Source organism: Caloenas nicobarica, chromosome 1 (assembly GCF_036013445.1).
Source record: "Caloenas nicobarica isolate bCalNic1 chromosome 1, bCalNic1.hap1, whole genome shotgun sequence".
Taxonomy (NCBI): Eukaryota; Metazoa; Chordata; class Aves; order Columbiformes; family Columbidae; genus Caloenas; species Caloenas nicobarica.
The window spans coordinates 23,348,761-23,365,932 of record NC_088245.1 but is presented as its reverse complement, the minus strand read 5'-3'; the positions used below and the strand labels follow the sequence as shown (position 1 = coordinate 23,365,932).

Sequence of the window (17,172 nt, the reverse complement as noted above, 5' to 3'; positions counted from 1 at the left end):
AAGCATGAATATTTTCCTTCTAGGTTTAAAGGGCAGCTCAGTCTTCAAATTATAATACATATATAAATTTCTGTGAGGGAGAGGAGAAAAATGAAAGAAACATGCTGATACTCTATGCTTCACACTGGTACCTCACAAAGCAATTCACTACAGACTTGTGTCCAACTATGCATAATCCAAACTACCTGCTATACCCAACAGTTGTTGATCTATTCTAAAAGTCACAATATTAGCTGGTACCAGGGGAGCAGCTAACCCTCCTCTGAAGTCCTGTATATGAATACATAACTCTTCTGGAATATATATAAAAGCTCCTGATTTTTCATTGCTCTATCACTGCACACTTTTTTCTATTGAGAAAGAAAAAAAAATATTATTTTAAACGCAACTGATTTATTTTATGTGTTACACATGGCATGGCATCTTTTCTGGGTTTTTTGGAATTTAAAAAAAAAAAAAGACACACACACAAAGAAAAACCAAACTAAAAACAAACCACACAAAAAACAAACCTCCACAGTCTGTTTGGCTATGGTTATTCAAAGAACACTTCATTCTAATTGTAACATTTCTTACAAAGAATGTTCACAAAAAACTATAAAACATCTACCATCTACTTAAGAATCCTGTGACAAATCCACAGCCAAGCCTGGAACTGCAATCCCATGCTTCGTTTGAGAAACCTGATTTTCACTCACCCTGAGAAGGTGGAAAAAAAATCCCTATTCATCCTAACTCTTGAGCAGAGGCTCTTTCATTGGCAATCTGGTATCATTCAAATGAAGAACAAACGGTTATCCAGATTCAGGATATTTTCTTAGAGGTTATCTTTTTTTCATTTTTTTGGTTTTTGTTGTTTGGGTTTTGTTTGGTGGTTTGTTTTTTTCTCTAGAGAATTAGTCAAGACGTCTCTTTCATTGAGGAAAAAAAAAAGACAAATAAAACAACTGTTAGGATCAACAAAATAAAAAGCTTTAGAAGGAAGACAAGCTGTCATTCTTCTTGGGTTCTTCTAAGGTCATTGACTCTTGAATCCACGTGCTGTTTTGATTTTCAGCCACGTCTGAAATAGCATCTGTTCTACTACAAGCACATCTCAAAATCATGTAATGTTTTTTTAATATCTGTATTCAGCTTATTTCCCCCTACTTCAAAGCAATATTTTTTTAATTAATACAATCTGGAACCTTTCAAAATCATAAAATCCCCAATTTGTTCAATGTTTTGTGTATTTTGTTGGCTTGTCTACAGTCTGCATCCACTATAGCCTACTGTTGACTGATCTCTTCAGTCTCGCATTTGTCCTTAGTGACTACAAGTTTCATATTGACCTAAGACTCCGGCAGTAAAGAAGAATAAATCCTGAGTCTAAAGAAGAATAAATCTTGAGTCATACTTATTGACCAGTGCTAAGATCAGGACTAGCTTTGTAAAACCTAAGTAGTCTTCCAAAAACCATAACAGTGTCTTTCTACTTTCAGTTCTGGTTGAATAAAGGAAGACTGCAGTACAATTTTGAGAAGAACAATAGAAGAACCTAAAACATTTTTTCTTATCTCATTAAGTTTTATTTTTAGCCCAGCCTCAACAATTTTCAGACAGAAAACATGGATGGAGTGTAAGTTTGAACCCTACTGCACTATTATATGTGGGCAGAAGAATACCCTACAGGCAGTATGATTGTCATATTCTGTTTATAGATATAATCACATATAGCACTAAGTGCTCCATTTGTGTATTTCGCTGTACTATGTTCTTTTGTAAAACACAGAGACTAGGTTTAGCAATTTGAAAACATATATCCATTATATAACAGCTACTACAGGAAAAAAGAGGCTCTCTGGCTTCTCTAATGAAATATAGTGGCCTACAGCAAAGCTTCAGACTTTTTGCTGCAGTTAGAGAAAACATCAGAAGCTTCTTGAATTATTTTCTCTTACTATGTCACAAGAAAGGGAACTAATGCATTTTGAATCTGTTTCTTCCAGAAAGAATTGACTAATGTCAGCGTTGATAGTATCCTTCAGGATTAGATACAAAATTTACAAGAGTCTTAAAGAGAAATCAAACAGATTCAAATCTTTTTGTGATATGGCTGCCTGAAGGGAAGCTCATTGATGATGTGGGTTTCCCAATTTTTACTAGTTCACCAAACACTGTGCTTAAGGCTGATGATGGTTATGGCTGTCTCTCTGAGACTTCATCATATTAGTGTAAATTTAATTTATGGTTTTCTTAGTCGTAAATCAAGACCATTACAGAAAAATGGCTGCCCTTGAGTCATTTATATCCTCAGTGCATACAGTCCATATGCTTATGCATCCTATTAATTCTAAGAAAATATCCGTTATTCTAAAATTTCTCTTGCCTTGCAACAGAACTATTTGCTCAAAAAAACAACAACAACAAAACACCTAAACTACACAAAACAACCACAAGCGAATTCTGTCTTTAAAATTTTACTGTTTTCGCTTGAAACATATGATGTTTTGATATGCTTTGTTTTTTTTCTTAAGGAATAATATCACATGAATGGATATATACTCAAGATTTTTAGCTGCATCAGCTAAACACCTGATTCTGAAAGCACCAATAACTGTGTCTGCCTGAAGGAACATCAATCAAAATTACTAACTTGGAAGAATATGGATTTTTATCTACATATTTTTTCAGATTAGGATCTTCAAACACAAATTATGGTAGATCAAAACAAGGCATGAGCTTGAAATAAAATCCAGGAATGCTTTAAATTGTATTTTAAAGGATTTGTTTGAAAAGTCAAAATACTATATTTTCAAATTCTTAAACATTCCAACTATTCTTTTTCTAGCTGGCACTTAGATTTCAAAAGAGAACATTTTTAAAGAGGAGAAAAACATCCCTCAGAAATCAACCAGAACAAACTGAATGGGTTCCTAGGAAAAGGGTACTGAGAAGCTTGTTATTAAAACTTGAGGACTGGGACTATTTTCATTTACTGCCTCTGACGAAAGTCATTAGTCAATATCTCAGTCTAACTTTTATTATAACACGTGCAATACAGAACACAGTTTCTAAGAGGGAATTCATTATTAATCATAAAAGGAAGTTGATTTCACATCATAAGTGCCAGGAAAAGCAAACTTGTTTTTAACAACTTTCCTCCTACAGAGATTACATGGTTGAGAGCTCAAATTTGCTAAACCCACACATTTGTAGGGAACTTTTCGTGTGACCTGGTATGCAAAATACTGTTGCAATATGAATAAAACATAAGTTTTGCAGAAACAACTACCTTTTCCCTGGTTTTTATTCATTACGAATACCAGAATATCTTCTGGAAGAAAGGATTTTAACTATCAGAGTTTTCTGAAAACTAAGTTATCTTCTTATATTGATAAAGAGAAAGAGCAAAGCAAAGAACCGAAAACCCTGACAGCTAATGTATAGTCAATTATCGGAAGTTCTAACACAATTATATTTTCCTTCAAAGTGATACAAAAAAGTCTTAGGCTATGGTTATTTCCAGTACATTAAGATCACTTAAAGTTAGGCAACCTTAGAGACTAAAATGACTTTAAAAGGGGTGTAAATCCACATTGTCAGAATCATATAAAGTAATAATTTCATAAAAGACAATTAGGTTCTTTGAGATTGTAGTTTGATGTTTCTACATATCCGCTTTCAGAGGTGCCTTGCATCTGTTGAAGATTGAGATAACTTATTCAAACTCAAGAATCACACAGAAGTTTAAATTTTTGAGATCATGATTCTTTTTAGATTTAATTTCTATAACATATCTCTCAGCATTGTCACACATGCATTTGTTTTGTAAGTATTGCAAGAGTAGTAGTGATCAGTAATCATGAAGTTCTTATATCTGGAAGCTATAGCTGCTTCAGAGGAAATTTGAAAGGTCAGTCTGCCTAAAGGAGAGCATTAATGTTACTGAGGACCACAGGGAGAACCCAGCATCACAGCTAGAAGGGTCTCTGCAGCTGGTGAAGCCTGCTGACAAACAGACCCTTAGGGAGCATGATATGGAACCCTCATCTTGACAGTCAGCACTTTCTGCCCAAAGGGAAAGCCAGCACTGCACCAGGAAAGGAACAAGTCTGAAGCCTGACCACAAGGACCCTGCAGAGTCAGCAAAAACTTTGAGGAACCAGGGACCCTAGCAGAGGAATCCTGAATCCTGAGGACCGGGGTCAGAGACAGGGCCAGGGCTGGCGACCAAGTGGGGAGCCATAGCCCACAGAACAGGGACCTGCTGCCAAAACTCCACAGAGAAAATATCAAAGAGGATCCTAAGGGAAAGGAAAACAAAAAGAAAGGGGAAAAAAGATTAGAAAGAAAAAAAGGAAACCCTTTGATTCAATTATTTAGATGCAAGACATGCTCTAATCTTATTTACATTAATTGTTCCCAAGGTTGGACTGTACTGTACTGCAAACCTGGTACTTTCATGATTTATTTTTCTGGAATAGAAAATAAATAAATGAATAAAAGCTACACATTTTCTGAGGCACAATACCAGCTGTATAGGTGTACACAATCATAAATAGTCATAGCTATTATACGTTATCACACAATTCAAAGTAGAAATATCTGTAAAAACAGGAGCAGAAGTATCTATAGAGGATACCTAGCTGACAGAGATTCATTAAATATCATAGTGGCATGTGTCTTCATTAAGAGAAAGAAGGATACAGTGGAGAAAGTATTATATGTTAAAAGAATCTCCTTTATAGACAATAGGGTAGAAAGTGTTATGTCATCTTAACAGTGCTTTGCCTTCAATAAATATAGATGTTTTCACTGGAGCTAATGAAAACATCCACTATGTTCCCTCTGATCCACTGGCAACCATTCACAAAGATTACTTGGGTTTAGTACATTTTGTCTAGTGAGAGGAGGCAACAGCTTCACCAGAGCAGATCATCATATGACATAACCACCACCGACATGTGCTAGTTAAGTGTAGTAAATATAGAAACAGATGGAAACAAACTGTATCACCCCTATTATGACTTCCCTCTTCATTGTTACTATACCTGCACCTGCTGACACCAGTGGAGACCACCATCCAGCATCTCAAACCCTGAAAACTTTAAGAAATAAAACCCATCTCCTTGCTGAGTCAATCCAGTTGTACCATGCTGGGAGCAGAAACATCCACTGAGGAGCAGTGTGCCAGCCTGCTTGCATCTCCACCACTTCATAGTCTAGACAGAGCTTGCCTGTGAAGTTGGACAACCAGTTGTGTCCAGCATGTGAGCTCATGAAGACAAAAAAAAGAGATGAAAAAAGAGAGCCAAAGAACACCCTAACACAACCATTCTTATTCAGGGTTAACAAGGAATGCCCTTAGATAAATCCTTTCCTATTAGCTTTGTGGTCAATGTGGTTAGCATGGTGTAGTTTCAGTAGCCGGAATAGCAGCCAATCTAATATTTCTGAGAACTCCCTGGAGTACACATACATTGGGCAGAAATAATGGGACTGAAAAGCTTAATGAAAGCTTAATGAAAAATTTAGGAGTCTGGGGGGATAGAAAAGGGCAGATTGGAATGGAATTAAAATTTAAATAAATTCTAAGGTATCTTTTAGCTACTACTATGTAACTGTTACATTAGTACTTATATTTATGCAAAATTTGTGTATCAGTTTTTCAGCTCACTTACCAAACAGTAACTTTTCAGAAAACTGTAGCAATTATGAAGATCTGGAATGTATGCCATAATAGTTTTGATAAGAGTCTAACTCTAGTATTTTCTATAAATTACTATTTAGTATTAATCCTTAAACTTGTTTAGCCATTTTTTTTTCCTTTCATGCCTTCCAACAGACATATCAGGTTAGTGGAGGGAGATAACACTGCCACACAATCTGCTACACACAGTTTCTGTTGGTTGAGTTTTTTTATATCTGGGCAGAAGAATTAAATAAATGAGACCTTGTCAAGTAGTTATAGATATTAAACAGTAGATATGGTAAAGTGTTTTAACAGCTGTGGCTGAAAATGTAGAACTATCATGTGTGTTATTCTTGGTAGCACTCAGATAATTATTGCAAAGCAGTCTCAACAGGAGAATAATTTTGTAAGTATTTACTCATGGTCTTTTTCACTCTTCTTCAGGAAAATCAGAGGTGTTTGTAACCTGCCTTTTGTGGTTTGATTAAAGTCACTGAATAAACTCCCTTTGGTGAATCTAGTCATCAATTTACACTATTGCCATTCTCATCAGCCCTTAGCAAAACAGTACTCGATATTTCACAGTTGCAGAGCTACCCAAATGGCTAACATACCTAAAGTAAGCCCTGTAAATATTTCACAGTTAACAAGAAAACAGCTTAACTTCATCTTGCTTTTCTCATGACTGTAATGGCTCCTTACATGGAACCATCATCTAACAAAAAGAAGTGCTTTGGACCCAATAATTTCTGAAGTTATAACTGTGGCTTGATGCTTAGCTGTCAAACAAATATTACATATTATGTAATCTGAATCTTATTGGGATGACGATTTTCAAAACAAATATAATTCCACACACGCGTGGGTATTAACTTCCACAAAACTTGCAGAATATATTAAGGCATCAATTAGAAATACCTCCCAAGGACAGGTAAGTTGTTGTGGTTTTTTTGTTTCTTCTGCTATTAAGTAATAAGGGACTATATTAATCCTATTTAACTATATAGAAAAATGCCAAATACTCCCTTTATATTCAAGAAAATTTTTTGTTGCAGCAGTTCATCATCCTAGTATTTCATCTAAATCAGAAGTGGTTAGAGTCCAAACTTCCCTTTTACTAAATACATTTCCATCCCCTTATATTATTTGAAATACCTGGACAATATATATGTATCCATTATTTTGTCTGATATTCTCTTTTGAAGGATGAGTTATTATTTCCCTGCCTAACTCGATAATCAGTCTGAGGAATACCAGATATGCAATGATTCTAAAATAATTTTTAAAGGAGCAGGTAAATACACAACTCAACGTACTTTAAAATATAAATATTTGGTTCAGGTTATTGGCCATTGTGCTATTTTTAATGCCTTCTCAAGAAGAGAGTGCGAGAGCTTTCTTCTGTGAACTGACAAAGAAGAAATCATCAACATTTTTGAAGTGCTTTGAAATAATATAATACTCAAATGAGTATTATCTTATATCAGCATCATAAGCAAACTAGTACTTACATTTAGACGAAGTTGGTTAGTCCACTGACCAATTACTTTGTATTCTGCACTCTTGTTGGTAATTTGATACTGGAAAATATCATAACGCCCAGGAGCATCCCCATTTTCATTGAAGATAACAGGTGTTCCAGCACTCCCTGAAACAAACAAACAAAAACTTTAAAAACCATTTTTCAGAAAATATATCTTAGAGGAATAATACTAATTAGAGATTGAGCAGGTTCTTTGCAGTGCAAGACTAGTATGGTAATAAATCCAGAAACCTCACAAGGAGAAAATGTAAATCCAGAAACATCACAAGGAGAAAATGTGTGTTATTCTTACCATCACAAAATCTACCCTATCTAGAATTAAGTAAAACAACTTAAAAATATAATCTTTTGCAATCTTTTTGTTTGGTTGATTGGTTTTGATTGTTCGTTTGTTTTTTATGGAGTGTGTGTGTGGGTATTAGAGAACACTAGGAAAATCTGTGATAGAAGAGGAGAAACTCCTTTTGGCTTGCAGAAGGGCACAATTTCACTTAATGATGTGAATACAGTGCAGCAGACACAAAATAGCAATCCTGTAATAAAGTTCACAAAGTATTTCCCTGTTAAGTATAAAAATAAAATTATTATCATCAGCTTAGGAGCCAATGCTCATAAAATACCTTGGGATGCAAGTGTCTAAATGTGGTCACAATTAATGTGATCAGTTTCTAGCACTGACCACCTGTGTAAAATTGTCTTATCAAAATAAATTAAGGATAGCAGCTGGGCTTGTTGCTCTCTCCTTTATACATGACACTGCCTGACAGAAAGGGCCATTGCTGAAGCTGTCAAAAGTTATAAATCAACACTCTGTTCTTACTTCGATCAACAAAATGTTCAAAGATTGAAAACTACATGTCTACCCTGGCAACTAGGCCAGCCAGATTACAACACATTTTGATTAATTTTTTCAAGGTGACATCAAGGATCTGCACTCCTATAGAGACTACACAAAGAATGCCCTTTTCACCCATCCCCCAAATTCATATGTATACGTGAATCATGCTTATAGCTGAGGTCCGTTGTAGACAAATTCAAGTATGTTAAAGTCCTATTTCAGTGACTGGAGAATGAAATCCATCTTTATTGGAGAAAAATGCAAACCACCACAAAATCCACCCCAAAAAGTTTTCATGTTTCTCCATATAAACACTCAGGAAAAGGAAAATATTGAGTTCATAGTAAATTCCTACAGTGCAAGACTTATTAATGTAGCACCTAGAGGCACTAAGTCCACTGTAAGTATTTTCCAGGGAATGCAAAAAAAAGCTTGAAATTCTAGGTACATATCAAGCAGAGGTTAGCCAGTAAAAGTGGTGACAGCAATCTACATACCCCAGAATTTCGGCATAAATATGTGTGCCTGTCTCTCATAAAGTATTTTGTTTTGTTTTGTTGGGGTTTTTTTGTATAGAAGCTTTCATACAAAACTAATATCCAGTGAAATAAACAGTGCTTTGAAAGTGAAAAGCGGCAAATTAACTACTGTGCCAATTTCACAGTTCTGCCAGCAGAAGTCTGACTGCAAAAAATAGATGTGAGCAACTATGGAAGAGAAGTATAAAAAAATTTTGTGTGATAAGGTCTTAAGACTCCGTAAAGATACAAGACATTCAACACAAAATTTTCGAAAGCTCTTCATGCTTTGCTCCCAATTCATTTGACAGAACGAAGGGCAAGAAAAATGCCAGTCTATGATCTTCCAAGCAATTAAATTATTCTTCATTGCTCAAATAGCAGGTTGATCTAATAAATTTCTTCCACCTATAAAACACATACTCAACTGTTGTTGGTATGTAGGCATGGAGGTAACATGCAAAATATTACTCTCAAGTAATGATGGAATTCATCTTTCCACTAAGCAGCATTTGAATAGCTTATATAAAGAACAGATAACTTTTACCAACAGACACAAAATGTCCTTTGTATCCCTTAAGACCGATGGGAACTTCAGACGTTATTACGCTCAGCAATAACAATGTGAGCTTATAAACTACTGCTGGGTTTAGAAATATCACATACAAAGTGACAGACTATAGCACAGGCAAGAACCATCTCTCCCTTTGATGTAGTGGTGTTCTCAGTTAGAGCATAACAGCATCTCATGCTGTGCACCTCAGCTGACATGGACATAGCATCCTGCTGAATTCAGCTGCCACTCCAGCCGAGTCCAACAAGATCTTTCTCATATAGCAGAAGTTAAAACAACCTTTGCCAAGTTAATAAGATTAAGTTTGTTAAAAGCTGGAATAAGTCACAGAAGATTCAAACCCCCATACACTGGGAAAAACATGCTATCCCTCTGTTGAATAGCAAATTTAGAAAGTACAATAACAGTCACAGTGCCTGCTGTAAAGTAAATTTGATTATGATGTTCCAGCAATGCTTCTGTAACTAGTAGACACTGTTAGCAAGTGGTACCAGACCATTATTTCATCTTTCTGTGTCTTATGTCTTGTGACTTACATATGTCTTCTAGTTCATTGTTGCTTTGTGGAATGAAATCTTTAACGGGCCTAAAACAGGGAGGTATGCATGGCTGGATTGTGCTAACAAACCAGTAGCTACATAGTCAGGAAAGCAAAACACAAAGACATCTGAAGAAAAACTGGGGATTTTACCATGGGTTTCAAAAATTATGAATGTAAGATGGCAGCAGTAGACTTGAAAGTGTAAGGACAGAATGAAACTAGAGGCCTCAGGGCTACAAACAAATCACCAATGGTTAATTAGTGTTCTTAAAAAAATATTAATCTCATCTGAAGAAAAATATACTCTGGTGGATGATCCGGGTGAACAGTTTGTCTGAGAATGGATAGTCCACAAAATGAAAAGGTTTCCTTAGGAAATATACTTTGTTGGGTAGTCCACCAAATTAAAGTAAATAGTTCTGTGGAAAAACTGATTTATACTGTATAGAGATCAGATACTTAAACCACGTGGAGAAACATTGTAGCTGATCGTAACTAATAGCATAGATTGAAGCACATCTACATTCAGTATATAATTCTGTAACAAAGGCCATCGAGTTGTACAAGTGCCTCTTCTTTTTGACAACCAGGTATGTAGAGCTGAGCCCTCTTGATATCTGGCGCTGTACTGCCACAAATGCTTATACTGTATCATTGCCACTAGAGGGAATTCCATCTTAGTTCTAGTTTAAGACATTGAGTGTTTAATTGCTCCACTTAGTGTTCATTGAGGACTGGCTGCTAAATCTAAATACAACACACTGCAGAGAGAAAGTAATACAGAACACACCATTGACCTGAGGTAGTGAGCCCAGGCTATATAAATTACAGCTTAGATAAAAAGATTTTGGGAAACCACACTGAACAGTTATTGGATAGGACATTAATCTTAAAGAATGAACTTGGATATCTTCATCCAGGAACTACATTTTTTGGGAACCATCATAGGAAAAATGTTACTTTTGCTTAGGAAAAATGTCCTTGTAATGCTAGTGTAGACCACCTCAGAGAACACAAAGCCACACGTTTTTCTGTTTGGATTTTTTTGTTTGGTTGGGTTTTTCTGTTTTTCTGCTTGTTTGTTTGTTTTGGTTGCTTTTTGTTGTTGTTTATTTTGTTTTGGTTTGGTTGTTTGTTTTGGTTTGTTTTGTTTTTCATAATTTGGCAGCAATCATTTAAGAAGGTAGTCAAAGAGCAGTGAGGGAACTGTGTCTTTGGGCCTTTTCATGTTATATTCTCTGTGTGACTATGTTGCCACGCATAATTTTAACCCATGATTTACTCAGGTGATTATATTCAATCTGTCACCATCTCGACTAATTTTTAATATATTCTGGATGCCTAAACAGAAGTATAGGGTAGAATTTCAAGAATATGTAATAAGCTTGCCTTACTATGGAAAATCATCTGTGAGCTTTCATCTTCTTCATCTTTGCTTTGTGCCAATCCTTTTCTTTCTTTTTTCTTTTTTTTTTTAATATATAAACATAGTTACTAACTTATTTTTGAGATCTGTTTCTGAAATTTCTCTTTGCTGAGCAATTCCAGAACACTTTCAGAAAGTCTTTTCTTTTTTTTTCTGATGTAAAACTGTAGACTAATAAGTGGAAGGAAAACTCCAAATTTAACAATGAAGCAGTGTTCAAAAGGTTTATAGACTTGTTTTGAAATCACACTTTTTACAGTTAAACAGGTAAAACAAAACAGGAAAATGCAGCTCATTTAATGTCATCAGTCTGTAAAAAAAAGACCAGTAGCAAATCAGCCTCGTGGTTAGCATAGGGTGAAATTGCTAATTTTTTTTTACAGGAACTACTTAACCAAAAGGGACAAAAGGGATGAGATACAGTGAGAAACATGTGGAGACAGAGCTCCATTCATTCTTCTACTGCTTCAAAGACATCACAGCATGATTACACTGTCATGACAGCAAAACTGTGGCTACATCCAATGATGTGGTTCAAAATACATACAAAGAAATACCAGATTGTTCACCTGAACTGGTGTTCTGAGTTTCTCGAGTCATAAACATAAGCCTTTGTCTACTACTGGACTACTACTACTACTTTTAACAGCCATATATACTGCAAGTATGATGTGGTCACCTAAAAGCTTCAGTCTTTGCTGTATTGTGTACCAAGTCCCTCAGATTTTTTGAAACACCTAATGGCTGATAAATAGATCCTACTTCAAAATCACTCCAAAATCAGACTAAATAAATAATGTTCTATATATCCTATAGAAGGGTGCTTTGTACAGTAGTTCTGTTACCATTCATTTGGAGACAATCCACATCCATGGCATAAAATAAGTTACATTTTATTAAACCTAAGGACGCATTTACCTATTGTAACTATAAAGTATTAATCTGGTACTAAAAGAAATTCTCCCTCCTCCTTCCCAGTTTACAGCCAGAAGCATTAAATGACTCTGGATGTTAAACTAGCACATTAACTAAACATTACTGAAGCGATGTGTCTGTGACCTATGCTGTTTACAAGCCTTTCAAAATGCAGCTTAAACTAGCCAGAAATGTTATTTAGAGAAGAAAAAAGTTAAGTGCATGTTTTTAATTCAGAATCAAGGATGTAATGGATCTTTTAGAATTTTTAATGTCTTACCCTGATGCCAAGGAGACTCTTTCTATTAAACAACTGTTTTATGACAGGTTCTTTGTGCACCGAACTTGAAAATTCACATATTTCTGAAAAAATCTTTAAACATGTACCTTAATATTCTTAACATGCTGCTCAGAAACTACCTTATCCTGCATGTGCCTATTTTATTAAGTTACATTTCACATGAATCTAACACATCCCTGCTTCTAATGCAAACTGTCATCTCAGTCCCCTGTGATGTTGTGGAGCACACTTGCCCAGATGCCTTCCAGTGAAGTTCTCTTTACAGGTAGTGGAAAAAAGGTGGACTGACTGGAAAACCACAAGTTCACATGTAATAATGGCCAGCTGCATATTAAAGTAATTAATCTGTAATGGATATTAAATTAAGAATAGTGGCGAGCCATATTAAAAAAAAAAAATCTGTTCAATTAAATCAACAGCCTTGGATTTTTCTTAAATAAAAACCTTTTATAAAATTTACTTATTTTAAGCACAGCTACTTCAATACCTTGACAGAAGTGTAGAAAAATGATTATGCTGCTAAGTCTCACAACTGCCATTTAAGAGAATAGTCCAGCTCTAGTGTTGCTGATTCTGTTACAAAGCTAGATACCAGATACAAACTGGTGTTTCACCAGATTTCAGTGGCTATTGATACTAATTTCGTCTTTTAAACTGAAATGAAAATTACTTAAGCTAAGTCTTCATCCTTTGAGCTGCTCCACAGAGGCTGTTTTATGTGTTATGAATGCTAATGCAGTCAGCATGGATCCAAGAGTATGTTTAGGTAAACTGAAGTCAAGTGGTTTCTTATACACTATAATACAGTTAACTGTTGTGTATCAAAAACTTCAGAATGCACCATCTGTTAGAATTTGACTTTTCTGTAAGGCTGCTCAGATTTATAGGATCAATCCTTATTTCATTAATTTACATAACCAGTTTCAAGTGCTAGAGTTAGGGGTTCAGATTATTTTTTTAATTAGCATTTCATTTTAACTAGCTGTTAAAACAAAAATGTGCTACAGAGATGTACATGAATTAAATTGTTCTCAGTAAAATAGAAACAGGGAGAGTAACCGTTTGAACTTTCAGTACTGGGAGTTCCCAGAGAATGCATCTGTAAAATTGAATAAGAAAATTGTCACTGATAAGTATTTCAATGTGACAAATGATATAGAATGTTGAAATGGAATCAATGGATAGAGTCAGTACAAGCTGTTGAAACATTTAATACTTGGGGGAAGGAACTAAACCAAACAAACAAAACCAAAACCAAAACCAAACCCAAACCCAAAAACAAACAAACAAACAAACAAACACACAAAAAAAAAAAACAAAAAAAAAAAAAAACAAAGAAGTATAAACCACTAATCAGAACGAAAAAAAGGTAATTTGCGAATGTTAGAATGCTAGGCTGGCAGACACTGATACACACTGTATCAAACTATGTAAAGTTTGTGATAAATGAAGCCATTATCTGTTCAATCTCCGTACAGCAGACATTTTCAAACAATGAGCAATGTGGTTACTAGAATAAAAAATGATGATTGTCTTATACTGATTCAAAATCCAGAAAGATTTCCCTTAATGCTTACTCTAAATATCTCAGTTCTAGATTGGGAAAATAAAGCAGGATTGCATCCAGTTGATGTAAACATAGGAGCTTATTGATATTTTAAATATCCTAAAATACTGGAGACATCCACAGAGATATAGAGAATATGCATATGACAGAGAACTTGCGCCTTTCTGAGGCGGCAGCTGGAGGACAGATGGATACCCTGGGGTACCTGAAATGGCATTTGATGCCCATGTTTAGGCAATTTATCTTACTATTGGGCAGATTCTGGCTGTTCACGTATGAATGCACAAAATAGAATAGAAGGGAAACTGAGAGTGCTACAGGAAATAAATTAGATAGAGATTTAGGGCATATCTGATATAAATTATGGTGGTACCCACTACAAGGCTCATAGAGACAGTAAAGAATTTGGTATTAAAATAAACTGATATAAATCAATTCCAGGTCAGACAGTACAACTTTATATTATTGAAGCTTATGGACAAGAACTTTAGTTGTGATTCTGCAGATATGGCTATAATTTATTTGATGTTTTGGTCCTCAGCACAGTGAATGATTAAAACTGTGTATTTTTGTAAAAGGAACAGTTCATTCCACCTCTGCATGAGAACATCAGTCAGGGCAAGTATCACGAGCACATATTATATAAAAAAAACAAATAACAACTAGTACTTTTTTTCTTTCCAGAACTGATTAGTACATCTTGGCACAGCAAACACAGAGACACAGTGTCTCATAAAACTTGCCCAAAAATGAATAAAATTTGAAGATGAGATTGAGCTGTTGTAACCAACACTACAGATATATTGAAAAGCAATTTACCTCATCATTCAATAGTACATCCAGCAGTCATTATCAAAAGCAGTGATCTAGATGCAATTCTGGTTCATGCAATCCTTCAGCTACCAATTGAAAGAAGAATATACATGAGAAAAATTCTTCTATACATTCTTTGTTCCCTACATTCTCTCCCCAAACATCTACTATTGGCCACTCTCAGCAAACATATTACACAGGTGAAATTTGTGTTCATATCCTCTAACAAGTAATGCTCACTCCAGAATATAAAAGCACAGAACTCTAGCTCCTCCTCTTACAGCACCTTGTGTGTAGTAACAGACAATAAGTATACCTATAATACAACTGCATCATGGATTAAACTTCATATTTTGCCGGATAAGGAAGTACAAGTTCTAGATACCAGTCCTGCTATGTGAACATAGTATTGTGAAGGCAGATTTATATTTTTGAGACTGGGCTGATTCCATTCTTCTCTGCACAGTGAGGATATACCTCTACATTTACTTCTCCTGCCAGACATGGGACAACACTACGTGAATGACTTTCCCTACTTCAGGACTAAGCGAGAGGGGCAGGAGATATAGATGAACCTCTTTGCGGGTAGGTGCTAAAGTAAGGCACGTATTAGCACTGTGGCACGATAGAAACACCGATCAGTTCTAGGAAAGAAGTGTGAAGAAGGATGGTCTAATGGGGTAGGAACTACTGAGGAATAGAAAATGAGCCCCTTTGCACCTCCTGTGTCACCTTAACTTTGTTCCTTTCACCTCTGGAAAAGGGACAGCCCTGTCCATACAATATCACAGCAGATAGGGAGGGGGATTTGAGGAGATGAGAGGAGGCGAAGAGTGAGAGAAAAAGCTTACCATTCCCTACCTGTAGCCCAAAAGCTCAGCGCTACTAGTATACTTGGAAGAATCCAGCCTGTTTTTATTCTTCATTCAGAAAATCCATAGTTACAAGTATAATCTTAAAATCTACGGCATACATTGTGTGCCAGAGAGGACTGATTCTATGAGTTCTGCAACTGAAGAACTCAGTAGGTTAAAAAAAGCCAATAGGCTCTGGCAACCTATGTTGTATGCCATGGGGACACAAAACTCAGACCCCTAAAAATGAGCACATGACATAAAATTCAACTGCAACATAAATAGTACTTTAGTGACATACTAAAATAGCAGCAAGGTGGTATGACATTATCTAGTTAGTGCTAACAGCTTGTACTGGAAGAGAGAGTTATAAAAGGGTGGTTAGGTTTTTGGGATAATAACTACATGACTGTGTAAATAAATGTATGAATGTTCTTGGATGGATGAGAATCATTTTACTGTTATCAAGTATATGTTCATTTTTTTTTAAATGTTGTTGGATATTTTTTTCTTTTTATATATATTTTGCAGCATCAATAATAGCAAGCACATTTCTTCTAATCTTTCTGAGAAGAGTTTATGGCTATATTTTTCACAAGAAAAAAATAAAGAAAATAAAGTAGCTTACACATATGCTAGGAAGTAAGTGGGAGTGAAAGTGTGAGGAATCTTTACCACAAATATAACTGCATGTCATTTGTTTCAGAATTGCCAAAATGAACACATTTCAAGTAAATGTGCATTTCCCTACAGAATCACGATCACTTCCAGTCCCCAGAAATGCAAACATACAATAGATGCCCATTATAAAAGGGTCTTCATATCATTTATTTCCATTCTCATGATTTTACAGGCAAAAAAACTCTTCCAAGAAGCTGTAGCTATATAGTGCCACTGGAAGAGATCAAAAGAGGCTTCAGAGCATCCAGATGTGTCCAAGAACTTTTGCACTAGTAGTTTTTTGTTACCTAAAACTCTAATATGTTACTAGGAAGCACAGAACAATTCCCATGTGGCCATAAATCTGGCCATCAGGTTATCTTAGAGTATACAAGAAGGACACACCAGGACAACTGTGAGAACTACATATCACAAAGAGCCTGGGTGCACCCTGCCTGCATCTGTCTTCAGCAGTAGCCAGTCTTTAATGCTTCATGAGGTACTGAGAATCCTTCTTATGCCACCTTTTCCATTTTTCCTGCTTTATGACATTATTTGGATAGAGTGGTGTGGCACTTCATTCCCCCTCTGCTCTTTTTTTTTTGTTTTTTTGGTTTGTCGTTTTTGTTTTAGTCCCAGAAAGATGTACTTATTTTTAGTATAATCTGATTTTATAAGGCTCTTCCTGTTTTGCTTTGGTAATTAGCTTGTTTCCTCTGGAAAAAAGCACTTCAGCTCAGTGCTACTAAAAGGTATGCCTGTAGCATAGTTTTTACTCTGCATTTCACTTCTGGCACTCTAAAATGTTTCTGGTAAGAGCCTATCAAGCTGACAATTGACATAGTGTCTTTCAGATGATACCAGACTTTTCTCATCAGCTTGCAGTTATTGAATACGGGTAGGCAGAGATGATTTACAGATCTCCCACTTCAGATTCCAGTCTGAGCC

The 17,172-nt window shown here is 35.6% G+C and overlaps 1 protein-coding gene across 1 annotated transcript in view; it reads right to left on the bottom strand.

Moving 5' to 3' along the window:
* Window positions 1-17,172, bottom strand: part of GRM8 (glutamate metabotropic receptor 8) — a 332,753-nt gene that overhangs the window by 61,698 nt on the left and 253,883 nt on the right. The window contains exon 7 of the mRNA XM_065629770.1: window positions 7,186-7,322. Coding sequence (XP_065485842.1) covers window positions 7,186-7,322 — 137 coding nt within the window. The remainder of the gene's footprint in view (window positions 1-7,185; window positions 7,323-17,172) is intronic.